The 15,072-nt window shown below is 29.3% G+C and overlaps 1 protein-coding gene across 1 annotated transcript in view; it reads right to left on the reverse strand.

The window, feature by feature from the left end:
* LOC107441470 (voltage-dependent T-type calcium channel subunit alpha-1I) overlaps nucleotides 1–15,072 on the reverse strand; it is a 313,139-nt gene that overhangs the window by 83,135 nt on the left and 214,932 nt on the right. Inside the window, exons 11-12 of the mRNA XM_043045682.2 lie at nucleotides 1,877–2,028; nucleotides 320–505 (exon numbers count right to left, since the gene is read on the reverse strand). Of these exons, the coding sequence (XP_042901616.2) occupies nucleotides 320–505; nucleotides 1,877–2,028 (338 nt within the window). The remainder of the gene's footprint in view (nucleotides 1–319; nucleotides 506–1,876; nucleotides 2,029–15,072) is intronic.

The following is a 15,072-nucleotide window of genomic DNA, read 5'->3' on the forward strand; positions in this document are numbered from 1 at the left end:
TGATTTTAAAAGCATAAAGTTTCGAAGAAAAAAAAGCATTTTTGAAAAGTAACGTTATACTAAAAGTATAATAGTCAAATCAAAGTCAATCAATAGTGTTGACTTATTTTTTTTCTTTTACTAATAAAGATTTAAAATATCCTAGCAGCAAAATAACTAGGGTCCTCATTCCCTTTATTACAGGTATGGAGATTGAAGAGAACATTATAATGAGCATGAAACTTCAGTGTAATGCAGTTTAAAAAAAAACTTCTTTTAAAAATAGTTTTTGATTGAGATGTGTGAATGAAGGCATGCAATGAAGGAAGAAGAAGAGTACCTGAAAATGAATATGAAGAGTATGAGCAGGGCGAAAAATACCGCCACGTTGTCCACTGTCCTCAGCATGATGACTAACTGACGTCGGAGAGCAGGTAGGAACCTCACAAGCTTCAAAATCCGTAAAAGACGAAATGTTCTTAAAACAGACAAACCGCTACCACTGCTCTGACACAGTTCCACTATGCTATAAAAAGAGAAATTAAAACAACATTTAACCGTTTGAGTCCCAGGAGGTATTGAAAACAACACTGTCGAAGAATCCCAAACAGCGCTACCGCGCTTTCTCTAAATGAGAACGAAAAGACCTAAGCAATGTGATAGCGCTTGTTTTATTTTCTGTCGAGAAATACCAAGCAGTGTGATAGCTCTTTTTTTATTTTCTGTCCAGAAATACCAAGCAGTGTGATAGCGCTTGTTTTATTTTCTGTCGAGAAATATCAAGCAGTGTGATAGCTCTTTTTTATTTTCTGTCGAGAAATACCAAGCAGTGTGATAGCGCTTGTTTTATTTTCTGTCGAGAAATACCAAGCAGTGTGATAGCTCTTTTTTTTATTTTGTGTCGAGAAATACCATGCAGTGTGATAGCGCTTGTTTTATTTTGTGTCGAGAAATACCAAGCAGTGTGTTAGCGCTTGTTTTATTTCCTGTCGAGAAATAGCAAGCGGCACCATAGCACTTTATTTATTTTACATCGATGAATCCCAATCGGAGCAATAGCGCTTCTTGTATTTCACTGTGGGCCAGAGGACCATGATCTTTGGCAAAAAGTAAAAAAAAATAAATTTTCAACTAAAATATGTGTAGGCAGTTTGAATATAGCCCAAATTAAGTATTCATAATCATTCCAAACATTATAATTTACTTTTTGGACAGACGTGAGTACAATGTACTGAAAAATATGTTAATTTTTTTTTAAATGTAACTTTTAAATTTTTATTTCAGAAATATATATGGGAATTTCACCTTGCTGTTACATTTTTATCAGAGTAATTAGTCTGAAAATTATAGTACAATTTTTCAATTTGTTGGATTCGTTAATACTCTAGACAAACTTATAGTTTATATCTTATCATTTAACATTTTACAATGTTTGAATGAATTTCGAAACTTAGTTCTAAAAAGTTCCACGAGGTAATTAGCTAAACTTTTTTTCTTTTGTTCTCTTCTTTGATGTTTCTTCTTTCGAAAAACCTGCCCCATTTTGCCCGTATTGCAAAGGTGGACTAAATATACCGAGAAACGAAAATTATGTCTTTTTTCTTCATGTCTTCGCTTTATTTTGTAATTAATTCGCTTTATTTTGTAATATTACTTCGGAAATATAATTTGCTTTTCATTTTTAATGTAAAATTACGAAAATTATTATATTTTCATTGCTGTATTTAATTATTTAAATGTACTATATTATTATTTTTTATTTTTCTATCTCGCCCCATTCGGAGAATATATAGTAATGAATAGAAAATAAAATCAGCAATGAATATGACTGCTTTAAGGTATTAACAAAGGTATTTTCACAATTTAAACAGTAAGAAACATCTTTTATAGTGATTACCTGAGTATAACGATGACACCGTCGAACACGTTATATCCACTGCTGATATAACCATAAAGACCTTCGGCTAAAATTTTCAGGCACATCTCAAATCCAAATATGCCAGTAAACACCAGGTTACTGACTTCCACTATAAATGTTAATTCTTCAGGCTGAAAAACAATATAATTTTTTTTTTAAAAAAAGTCAATTCCTACTTATGTCAACAAAGTTTTTTTTTATTTTAGTTACATTTTATGAAATAATTACAGTTTTTTTCCCTCGTATAAAATTAAAATTAAGTAATTAAATTAAGTAATTAATGTTTGAAAAAACTGTATTAACATCCAAGTGTCATCCACTACGAGCTGGAAAATTGTATTTGAACTAGAACGGATGATTAAAATGTTTTTTTATTAAAGATTGAAAATTTGAACAAGATATATAAATATATATAGGGAGAGTGTGAACTCATAGTAGGAACTGAAACAAAAATGCGCGTGGTATCAGAAAACCATGAAAGTATACATTTGGTGACGTGGATCACACGTGCTGCCACGCCACGTTCTTTATTGAATTTATCTGACACAGCGAATATGAAATACAGTAAGGAACCGATTATCCGGAACGATCGGGACCATCGCTATTCCGGATAACTGATTTTTCCGGTTTTCTGAATCGCTACAAAAAGCCGTTTTTTTTATTGTTAAACCCAACTAAAAAAAAAAATTTTGGAAATAATCTTAAAAAGAAGAAAAAACGATGAAGTAATACACTAATGATTATTTCCAAAATGATGGTAAGTTAAACATCTTTCAAAAAAGAAAGAAAAGTCCTAAAATATTATGAGAAATTTTTTTTTTTTAAAAAAATGGCGGGAAAATTTATCGAATTTCGTTCCGGTTTTTCGGTTTTCCGGTTTTTCGGTTTTCCGGTTTTCTGATTTCCGGATAACGGGTTCTGTACTGGAATTAAATATTTAAATGTGCGCAATAAACTAATGTTTTGTTCAAATAGTTGGGAATGATCACTGATGTTATTTTTAAAATATGCAAAAACTGTATCGCTTATAGTAACATTTAAAACAATGATTAACGCTTAACCCATTAGAAAATACCATTTCGTTTTTCGCTCATCCCTATTCAATGAATGAATTAATATTTAAAAAAACTGTATTAAGATCAAGTGTCATCCACTGCAAGTTCAAATAAATGTATTTTAACTTGAGCGTATGAATAAAAAGTATTTTATTAACGATTGAAAATTTGAACAAGGTATTGGGAGAGCGTGGACTAACAGTAGGAGTTTAAAAAGAGAATTAATGTTATGAATCTTCATTATTATCTGTATTATAATTGAATTTATCCTCCGCAATATATATTACATAGTGATGTATAATGAGCCTGAAACTTCCTTGTAGCTTACTACCACGAATTACGATATCAAACTGTTATCAAAGTCGTAATGGAAGCAATGACATTTTTACTTTTTTCAAAATATTGCAAAAGTCAATTCTTCATTGATTGTTTGAAGGTTGATCATAGCACCTAACTTCGAAGATAGAAAATGAAACTTAGTGTCCGTAGTGAAACTTAAATAAAATGTAAATCTATCAAATCTATTTAATAAAATGTAAATCTATCAAAAATATAAAGTAAAAAATAAAAAGTAAAAAGTTAATATTTAAAAACTTCATTCTTCTAAGAAGCCTAATTTATTAGTTATAATATATTTAATTGTAAATATATTTCGCATATCTATATATATATTTCTCTTACACGGCACCAAAAAAAAAGCCTCATTTCAACTCCCCGAATGGCAACGTTAGAAAATCGACCAATGATTGCCGCTAAAAATGTCACANACGGCGTGAACCACATAGGATTGCGTAGCAATTCTCGGGGGTTGGTGAGCATTAGCGAGCAGGGGGCGGAGCCTCCTAGTTTAATTATAATCGATTTATATTGTAATATTAATAACTGATATTACATGAAAACGTGGATGATGCAGTTTAAATGTTATGTTTTTTCTGAAAAACATCAAAACTTAAAACAACTCATTTGTAAAAACAAAAAATCCAATAATTCTCATTCAAAGCCAAGAAAGGAAATAAATTAACAGGACTTTTAAGTTAATAATGGCTAATTATGAAGATTAACAATTCTAAGAAACACTCAAGGTTTAATTAAGGGTTACTTTTATAGAAGAAATACTAATCCTTTTGAAAAATAAGCAATCATTTTGAAAGAAAAGCACCATTAGGGTTAAATGAGATTTTAATTAGTTCTCTTTTTGAGACGTAAGATAATTTGTTCTTTTAAGATATTTCGTTTCATTTCATTCATGAATCATAATAGTTTTAACACTGTGTTTATGAGTAAAAAAAGGTACACATTAACTTGTTTACAGTTGGGTAAGTGTTCGAAAAATTTTAGTGTTTGTTTACTTATATTTCAGATAACAGCATTAAAGAAATAGTAAAATAGAAGAAAGTTCTTATTGCTATTTTTTTTTTCAGTAAACAATTCACTTTATTCTATTTATTATGTGAGATTTTATCTTTAAAGGCAATAAATCAACCTTAAAATGCAATTACAAATGTGAGGTTAAACATAATAAAAATAGTCAAAGCACTTCAGTTTATTTAAATTATGTTGCGATTCGTGAATAGTGATCATATGAACTGTATTCTTTAAAGCATTAAAGAAATAGTAAAATAGAAGAAAGTTCTTATTGTTATTATTTTTTTGCCAGGAAACAATTCACTTCTATTTATTTATTATGCGAGATTTCATCTTTAAAGGCAATAAATCAACCTTAAAATGCAATTACAATTGTAAGGTTAAACAAAATAAAAAGTAGTCAAAGCACTTCAGTTTATTTAAATTATGTTGTTATTTGTGAATAGTGATCACAACCTGTATGAACTGTATTCTTTAACTGTATATGAACTGTATTCTTTAAAGCTTTAAAGAAATAGTGAAATAGAAGAAAGTTCTTATTGTTATTTATTTTTTTTGCCAGGAAACAATTCACTATATTCTTTTTATTTATTATGCAAGATTTCATCTTTAAAGGCAATAAATCAACCTTAAAATGCAATTACAAATGTGAGGTTAAACAAAATAAAAAGTAGTCAAAGCACTTCAGTTTATTTAAATTATGTTGTTATTTGTGAATAGTGATCATATGAACTGTATTCTTTAAAGCATTGAAGAAATACTGAAATAGAAGAAAGTTCTTATTGTTATATTTTTTTTTGCCAGGAAACAATTCACTTTATTCTTTTTATTTATTATGCAAGATTTCATCTTTAAAGGCAATAAATCAACCTTAAAATGCAATTACAATTGAAAGATTAAACACAATAAAAATAGTCAAAGCACTTCAGTTTATTTAAATTATGTTGTTATTTGTGAATAGCAATCATATGAACTGTATTCTTTACATTTGTGAGGCAAGATGTATGGAATAAATTCCGTAAATAATTATAAGCATAACTATTAATATATTTTGAACATTAAAAAATTAAAATATTAACCTAATCTATTAATAAGTAAATAAGTGCTATTATTTAGTTCAGTTTATTCACATAATAGTTTCGCAAACCTTAATTAATCAAATATTTAAAAACCATTCATTTTAAGTCATAGTTTCTTTGTTCTTATTTTGATATTTTTTGTGACTTGCGAACTGCATGCAACAAAAATGTGTGTAAGGTGTTCGCAATGACTGCTAAAATTATGTACAAAACAGGCCATTCATGTTTCTTTCTCTTTTCTATTTTATTTTACTTTTTTTCTTAAATAAAAGTTAATTTTCAAAAATTATTAATTTCTAAAATTATTAATTGTCATCTTCTTTAAATTATCCAGTATAATATTACCTTGCGCACTTCCATTTTTGGGCCCATCCTTGGTAACTAACAAATCAAACGCACTTCAGTACTGTAGTAAGAACGCACTAAGAACGCACTATCCCTCTATTTACGCTTTTAACTTAATTTTCACTTCTGTTTTCATATTTTGTAATCTGGCAATCCTGATACGAAAATATTTTAAATAATTCCTGAAAAATTTCCCGTTCATTTTAATTCGTTACTNAACTATTAATATGTTTTGAACATTAAGAAATTAAAATATTAACCAAATTTATTAATAAGTAAGCAAGAGTTATTATTTTGTTCAGTTTTCACATAATTGCTTCGCAAACCTTAATTATTCAAATATTTAAAAAGGATTCATTTTAAGTCATAGTTTCTTCGTTCTCATTTTGATATTTTTTGTGACTTGCGAATTGCATGCAACAAAAATGTGTGTAAGGTGTTCGCAATGACTGCTAAAATTATGTGCAAAACAGGCCATTCATGTTTCTTTCTCTTTTCTATTTTATTTTACTTTTTTTCTTAAATAAAAGTCAATTTTCAAAAATTATTAATTTCTAAAATTATTAATTGTCATCTTCTTTAAATTATCCAGTATAATATTACCTTGCGCACTTCCATTTTTGGGCCCATCCTTGGTAACTAACAAATCAAACGCACTTCAGTACTGTAGTAAGAACGCACTAAGAACGCACTATCCCTCTATTTACGCTTTTAACTTAATTTTCACTTCTGTTTTCATATTTTGTAATCTGGCAATCCTGATACGAAAATATTTTAAATAATTCTTGAAAAATTTCCCGTTCATTTGAATTCGTTACTCGCTTTATAGATTTTATTTTATGTTTTATTCTTTTTTTTTTCTATGCATTTTATTTTCTGTTTTTACGTGATATTTTTACTTAATGTGTTCGATTTTATTTGTTGTAAAATTTTTTGTAAATTTTTTTTGAGTGCTCCTTACACCATTGTATTGATATATTTTGCTTCGTCTATATTGATACAATATTAGAAAGCACTCCTTTTCACGGATATAATCGTGTGAGCAGATGAAAAGATTATATCTTTTATTTTTCGGATATTTATAATTTTTTTCTCCATTTTTTCAATTTCTCCAGATTTTTTATTATCATTTTTCTCTTTCCTTCTTTTCACTGTTCTGTAATTTTTTCCACGTTTTCCCTACATGTTGAACTATGCATATAACCTACTTATGTATAATTATATATTATAAAATCACTTTTAAAATGAAGTAAAATAAAGTATTCGCAGTAAGGGAGGTTACAAATTTAAATTTAGAAATTTAAAAAAAAACCTCATCTGAAAAAAGCAGGGTCTGAAAATATTGAAATTTGTCTGATTACTGAATTAAATCTGCGTGTTTTTGTAATTATAAAACATTCATTTCTTCTTTTAGCAATCCATTCAAATAGGTTTTCAACATTGTTAATCTCTCAGAAGTAGACATACGAGTGACCCGTAAAATACTATAGGAAACAAAGAGATAATAAAAGTGATTGGAACATATTCAAGTTTCTTCAGGGGGATCAAATTGGCTTTGGTGTTTCAGTATCGCCTTCATTTGTAGTGATTTTTTAAATTTTGCTAGCGTTTCCGTTTTTGTTTTCGATTAAAAATTATCTTTGGTCCCCTAATGCGTATTTTGTTTACATAATTATTGACAAGGGTTCTAAAAATGTACATTTAGGTTGGTTTTAACACTTTGCATGTTTAAAACCTGAACCTAAAAAAAAGTTATAATTTCCAATGATTTTTATAATACGGCTTTTTACGGTTTCGTTGTTAATCTCAGTTTTCATATTGGAAAACAAATCAAACCTAAATTGAAAAGTAGAAAAAGGAAAACTAAATCGGTGATTTCATTTCATTGTTCTCGCCAGTATTTGATTCAGAATTAGACCTTAAGTTCTGCAAGAATTGAAATTTATTAGTAACTTCAGATCAGATTACTTTTTCTTTTAAAATTTAGTCCCTGGCCAAAGACGCACTGTAAGATTCTATGCAAAATCTTAATTATCAAGTGATATTATACAGCTTTATTGTTTTTACGTGACTGAAAACTGATTTGCACTTGTTTATGTTCGTGTATCAGTCGGTTAGAACAGTACTGCAATACGTTTAAAATAAATGCAAATAGGAAGCATTTAAGAAATCTCCTGAATTAAAACCCATGACATTTATGCTTAAATATAAAAGTACTGCATATAAACTCGTGAAAAAATGTCATTATTATAAAACTACAATGCGTCTAACAATTTGGTCTAGTTATTATATTATACTAATATAATGCCTGATGTAATAAATATTCTATATTTATATAATATGTCGTCTAATTTCTCCAATAGTTGAAATTATGTTATATATCGTCTAATTTAACCCATTGATACACGAAAGTAAACAAGTGCAAACCGCGTAAAAACAATAAAGCTGTATAGTATTACCTGATAATTAAGATTTTATATAGAATCTTACAGTGCGTCTAATAATTTAGCCAGGAACTGTAGGTTCAAGTTATTTTGTAATCATAAGGAATCTGTCATTAATTATCGACTCACTGTCACTGTTTGTAAGACTTTACTATAGTAAAAAAGTAATTGCGTAATATTTTTATAGTTCGCTCACGAGTTGGCACTAGACTCCGCCTTCATCACGTGGCATCCAACGATACTATTTCGCCATTTTTGGGAGAAGGATGTGAACAATCCTGATCAAGGTTGCTATTTGGCGATCGTATGACAAAAATATTTATTTCTTAGTCTTTATGTGCATTTTTTTTCACATTAAATAATTCATATATTTGATTCTCTCTTTCTCTCTTTCGAGTGAATAGTTTGTCCTTTTTGAGACATTTTGCTGCAATATATTTAATTAGCTAGAGTAACTAAAGGTATAATAGCAGAGGATGAAGCGAAGTAAGAGACTGAAAAAGAATTCCCTGGTAGCGTTTGGCGGTAGCATTGAGGGCTGTCTCCATTTCAAGCGCGGAAACGTTTCTCCTCTTCCCGCGCTCAAATAAACTCTTCGTCGGAGGAGGTGGAGCCAAGTGCTAACTCCTGGTGAACGAACTATAATTATCTCCCTGACAATTTTGACGAGGCTTTTGTTGGTAATGCCATCTCTCGTCAGACCATTTAACTATTTTCGTCTAAATTTACTGTAAATAGTTTCTATTTACCGAATAGGAGAGTTCATAAACAAAAACTTCTTTGATGGTTAAAAAACTCTTCATATATGCTTGTTACTTCACTTAATTAGACTGTCAAAAGGTGTAATCAAATTAAAGGTTTGTAAAAGCAACATGTTACATTTTATTTTATTGAGCATTAAAAACAATGCATCGGATTTCCTTTTTAAACAATAGAAGAGGGATAAGAGATAAAAAATTAAACAACTTTATTTATTTAAAAGAATAAATATATTTCGCATCATTTGAAGCGTTAATTAGCGTTAACTTGAGATTTCCAAATTCGTTCGAACGATTCGAGAATTATTATTCTCCACTAATTTGTTTCATGTGTCATCGAGGTCTGTCAGATTTCGCTAAGATGTCTCATTAATTTTTAAGAATATTGCTAATTAAAGCAAATTACCCCTCCGATGCACAATATCCTTTTCGTTTTATTTAGGGAATGAGTGTTGTCTCTGGAACAAATATGTTGTTAGCGAAATCTAGAAATTAACTACCTGTCTTTTTAATTGGAGTTTTATAAGAGGAATAAAAGTTAGAGGTATTATTTCAATAAATGATCAAAACCTAATTTTCTTTTAAATGAATGGTTGATACAAATTTCTGCGCATATGCCTAAAATGGCTTTTACGGTCCAAGGAAATTTTGGATTAATTCCAGAAATATTGCTGTGCTAATTATATGCATGTATGATTTGTTTAGATCTACTTTTAGTCTTCCAGCGTATCTGTTACAGTCAAACCCAGCTGTACAGTCAAATACAGTCAAACCCCGCTGTTGTGAACCTTCAAGGGACCGAAATTTCGGTTCACTATAACCGTGACTTCACTATATCCGCTCCGTAAGCAATTTTAATTAATCTTTCCAAACTTCCCCCTTTTATTATTAACTAACTAGACTAACTAAACTAACTAGATAAAATTTTAAATTAAAATAAATTAACTGCCTCATTCATAGACTAAGCAAAATAAATTAATACTAGGAGGCTTTCGCCCCCTGCTCGCTGACGCTCGTCAACCCCCGGAACTGCTTTCGCAGTTCTTTTCGGATTGCTTCGTAATCCAATGCTCGCTCATTGGATACGTTCTAAATGTCTAGCTTTTGTATACTTTTTTGAATACTGAAGTTCAGAAAACTTTTCACTGCCGAAAATTCTAAACCTGTACATTTCAATATTAATTTGAAATTGCAAACAGTTCACATATTTTGCTTANCCTCAATAAAAACCCATTACATGTATGTTTAAATATAAAACTGCCTATAAACTCGTGCAAAACATGTCATTATTAAAACACTATAGTGCGTTCTTGTATCAATTAGTTAACACTGCAATGCAATACGTTGAAAATAAATACAAATAGGAAGTATATAAAAAAATCTCCTCAATAAAAACCCATTACATGTATGTTTAAATATAAAACTGCCTATAAACTCGTGCAAAACATGTCATTATTAAAACACTATAGTGCGTTCTTGTATCAATTAGTTAACACTGCAATGCAATACGTTGAAAATAAATACAAATAGGAAGTATATAAAAAAATCTCCTCAATAAAAACCCATTACATGTATGTTTAAATATAAAACTGCCTATAAACTCGTGCAAAACATGTCATTATTAAAACACTATAGTGCGTTCTTGTATCAATTAGTTAACACTGCAATGCAATACGTTGAAAATAAATACAAATAGGAAGTATATAAAAAAATCTCCTCAATAAAAACCCATTACATGTATGTTTAAATATAAAACTGCCTATAAACTCGTGCAAAACATGTCATTATTAAAACACTATAGTGCGTTCTTGTATCAATTAGTTAACACTGCAATGCAATACGTTGAAAATAAATACAAATAGGAAGTATATAAAAAAATCTCCTCAATAAAAACCCATTACATGTATGTTTAAATATAAAACTGCCTATAAACTCGTGCAAAACATGTCATTATTAAAACACTATAGTGCGTTCTTGTATCAATTAGTTAACACTGCAATGCAATACGTTGAAAATAAATACAAATAGGAAGTATATAAAAAAATCTCCTCAATAAAAACCCATTACATGTATGTTTAAATATAAAACTGCCTATAAACTCGTGCAAAACATGTCATTATTAAAACACTATAGTGCGTTCTTGTATCAATTAGTTAACACTGCAATGCAATACGTTGAAAATAAATACAAATAGGAAGTATATAAAAAAATCTCCTCAATAAAAACCCATTACATGTATGTTTAAATATAAAACTGCCTATAAACTCGTGCAAAACATGTCATTATTAAAACACTATAGTGCGTTCTTGTATCAATTAGTTAACACTGCAATGCAATACGTTGAAAATAAATACAAATAGGAAGTATATAAAAAAATCTCCTCAATAAAAACCCATTACATGTATGTTTAAATATAAAACTGCCTATAAACTCGTGCAAAACATGTCATTATTAAAACACTATAGTGCGTTCTTGTATCAATTAGTTAACACTGCAATGCAATACGTTGAAAATAAATACAAATAGGAAGTATATAAAAAAATCTCCTCAATAAAAACCCATTACATGTATGTTTAAATATAAAACTGCCTATAAACTCGTGCAAAACATGTCATTATTAAAACACTATAGTGCGTTCTTGTATCAATTAGTTAACACTGCAATGCAATACGTTGAAAATAAATACAAATAGGAAGTATATAAAAAAATCTCCTCAATAAAAACCCATTACATGTATGTTTAAATATAAAACTGCCTATAAACTCGTGCAAAACATGTCATTATTAAAACACTATAGTGCGTTCTTGTATCAATTAGTTAACACTGCAATGCAATACGTTGAAAATAAATACAAATAGGAAGTATATAAAAAAATCTCCTCAATAAAAACCCATTACATGTATGTTTAAATATAAAACTGCCTATAAACTCGTGCAAAACATGTCATTATTAAAACACTATAGTGCGTTCTTGTATCAATTAGTTAACACTGCAATGCAATACGTTGAAAATAAATACAAATAGGAAGTATATAAAAAAATCTCCTCAATAAAAACCCATTACATGTATGTTTAAATATAAAACTGCCTATAAACTCGTGCAAAACATGTCATTATTAAAACACTATAGTGCGTTCTTGTATCAATTAGTTAACACTGCAATGCAATACGTTGAAAATAAATACAAATAGGAAGTATATAAAAAAATCTCCTCAATAAAAACCCATTACATGTATGTTTAAATATAAAACTGCCTATAAACTCGTGCAAAACATGTCATTATTAAAACACTATAGTGCGTTCTTGTATCAATTAGTTAACACTGCAATGCAATACGTTGAAAATAAATACAAATAGGAAGTATATAAAAAAATCTCCTCAATAAAAACCCATTACATGTATGTTTAAATATAAAACTGCCTATAAACTCGTGCAAAACATGTCATTATTAAAACACTATAGTGCGTTCTTGTATCAATTAGTTAACACTGCAATGCAATACGTTGAAAATAAATACAAATAGGAAGTATATAAAAAAATCTCCTCAATAAAAACCCATTACATGTATGTTTAAATATAAAACTGCCTATAAACTCGTGCAAAACATGTCATTATTAAAACACTATAGTGCGTTCTTGTATCAATTAGTTAACACTGCAATGCAATACGTTGAAAATAAATACAAATAGGAAGTATATAAAAAAATCTCCTCAATAAAAACCCATTACATGTATGTTTAAATATAAAACTGCCTATAAACTCGTGCAAAACATGTCATTATTAAAACACTATAGTGCGTTCTTGTATCAATTAGTTAACACTGCAATGCAATACGTTGAAAATAAATACAAATAGGAAGTATATAAAAAAATCTCCTCAATAAAAACCCATTACATGTATGTTTAAATATAAAACTGCCTATAAACTCGTGCAAAACATGTCATTATTAAAACACTATAGTGCGTTCTTGTATCAATTAGTTAACACTGCAATGCAATACGTTGAAAATAAATACAAATAGGAAGTATATAAAAAAATCTCCTCAATAAAAACCCATTACATGTATGTTTAAATATAAAACTGCCTATAAACTCGTGCAAAACATGTCATTATTAAAACACTATAGTGCGTTCTTGTATCAATTAGTTAACACTGCAATGCAATACGTTGAAAATAAATACAAATAGGAAGTATATAAAAAAATCTCCTCAATAAAAACCCATTACATGTATGTTTAAATATAAAACTGCCTATAAACTCGTGCAAAACATGTCATTATTAAAACACTATAGTGCGTTCTTGTATCAATTAGTTAACACTGCAATGCAATACGTTGAAAATAAATACAAATAGGAAGTATATAAAAAAATCTCCTCAATAAAAACCCATTACATGTATGTTTAAATATAAAACTGCCTATAAACTCGTGCAAAACATGTCATTATTAAAACACTATAGTGCGTTCTTGTATCAATTAGTTAACACTGCAATGCAATACGTTGAAAATAAATACAAATAGGAAGTATATAAAAAAATCTCCTCAATAAAAACCCATTACATGTATGTTTAAATATAAAACTGCCTATAAACTCGTGCAAAACATGTCATTATTAAAACACTATAGTGCGTTCTTGTATCAATTAGTTAACACTGCAATGCAATACGTTGAAAATAAATACAAATAGGAAGTATATAAAAAAATCTCCTCAATAAAAACCCATTACATGTATGTTTAAATATAAAACTGCCTATAAACTCGTGCAAAACATGTCATTATTAAAACACTATAGTGCGTTCTTGTATCAATTAGTTAACACTGCAATGCAATACGTTGAAAATAAATACAAATAGGAAGTATATAAAAAAATCTCCTCAATAAAAACCCATTACATGTATGTTTAAATATAAAACTGCCTATAAACTCGTGCAAAACATGTCATTATTAAAACACTATAGTGCGTTCTTGTATCAATTAGTTAACACTGCAATGCAATACGTTGAAAATAAATACAAATAGGAAGTATATAAAAAAATCTCCTCAATAAAAACCCATTACATGTATGTTTAAATATAAAACTATTGCCTATAAACTCGTGCAAAACATGTCATTATTAAAACACTATAGTGCGTCTAATAATTTGGTATAAGTATTATAATATACTAATATAATACCTGATATAATAAATATTCTATATTTGTATAATTTATAGTCTAATTTATCTAATCGTCGTAGTTATATTATATATCGTCTAATTTAACCAACTGATACACGAACGTAAACAAGTGCAAACCGGTTTCGGTGGCGTAAAAGCAATAAAGCTGTATAGTATCAGCTGATAATTAATATTTCACATAGAATCTTAGAGTGCGTTTAATAACTTGGCCAGCGACTGTGCAACAGAGTTGGAATAAAATATCCTTTGTGGCAGGCTGATCATATGTTAAAATTCCCCCCGTCGGGCTAACCATGGGAGGATTTTGTGGTTATTCTCTCAATGTAATGCAAATGCGGGTAGATTCCATCGAAAAGTCTTCCACGGAAGTCTCATCGCTAGATCAAGGAGTTCCCTTCTCTAGTGAGATGGGTTCAAAATTACAACGCTACGAAGATTGAGCACAGATAGTAGCAAATAGCTGGCCTGTTTCAAGCTGGTTATACAATTAATCATTATAAAATATTGAGGGAGAATACGGATTGTCTGATTTAGTTTGGCCCGCAATGAAACAGTTGCATGTGTCTCAGAAAAACATGGAAAAACATGTGCGTTTAGATTTCTTAAAGTTGAATTAGAAAGTTGAAAAGTTGACAAAAACATTTAGTTGATTGATATAAAATAACCCCCCCCCCCGTATTGTAGGTCAAAGTATCCATTCCTCTAACTCTGTGGTGATTATACAAACGGACAAATGCGAGTGAATATTTCGTCTCTGAATTTCATGGTTGCATAGGCTGTGTGGTCGGTTTAGTGTTTGCCTACGTTATGTTAGAATGTACCTTGATAATCCTTGCTAAACGCTGGTTGTTTATCAGCGGAGACTTTCTCCCATATTGTCCTAGTGATGTGGAATGCACTCTGATGTAACGCCCACCACACACAGTTGGGGAGTGTGGTGGGAAGATCAGGTGAAA

This window comes from Parasteatoda tepidariorum, chromosome 3, assembly GCF_043381705.1.
Source record: "Parasteatoda tepidariorum isolate YZ-2023 chromosome 3, CAS_Ptep_4.0, whole genome shotgun sequence".
NCBI classification, from domain to species: Eukaryota; Metazoa; Arthropoda; class Arachnida; order Araneae; family Theridiidae; genus Parasteatoda; species Parasteatoda tepidariorum.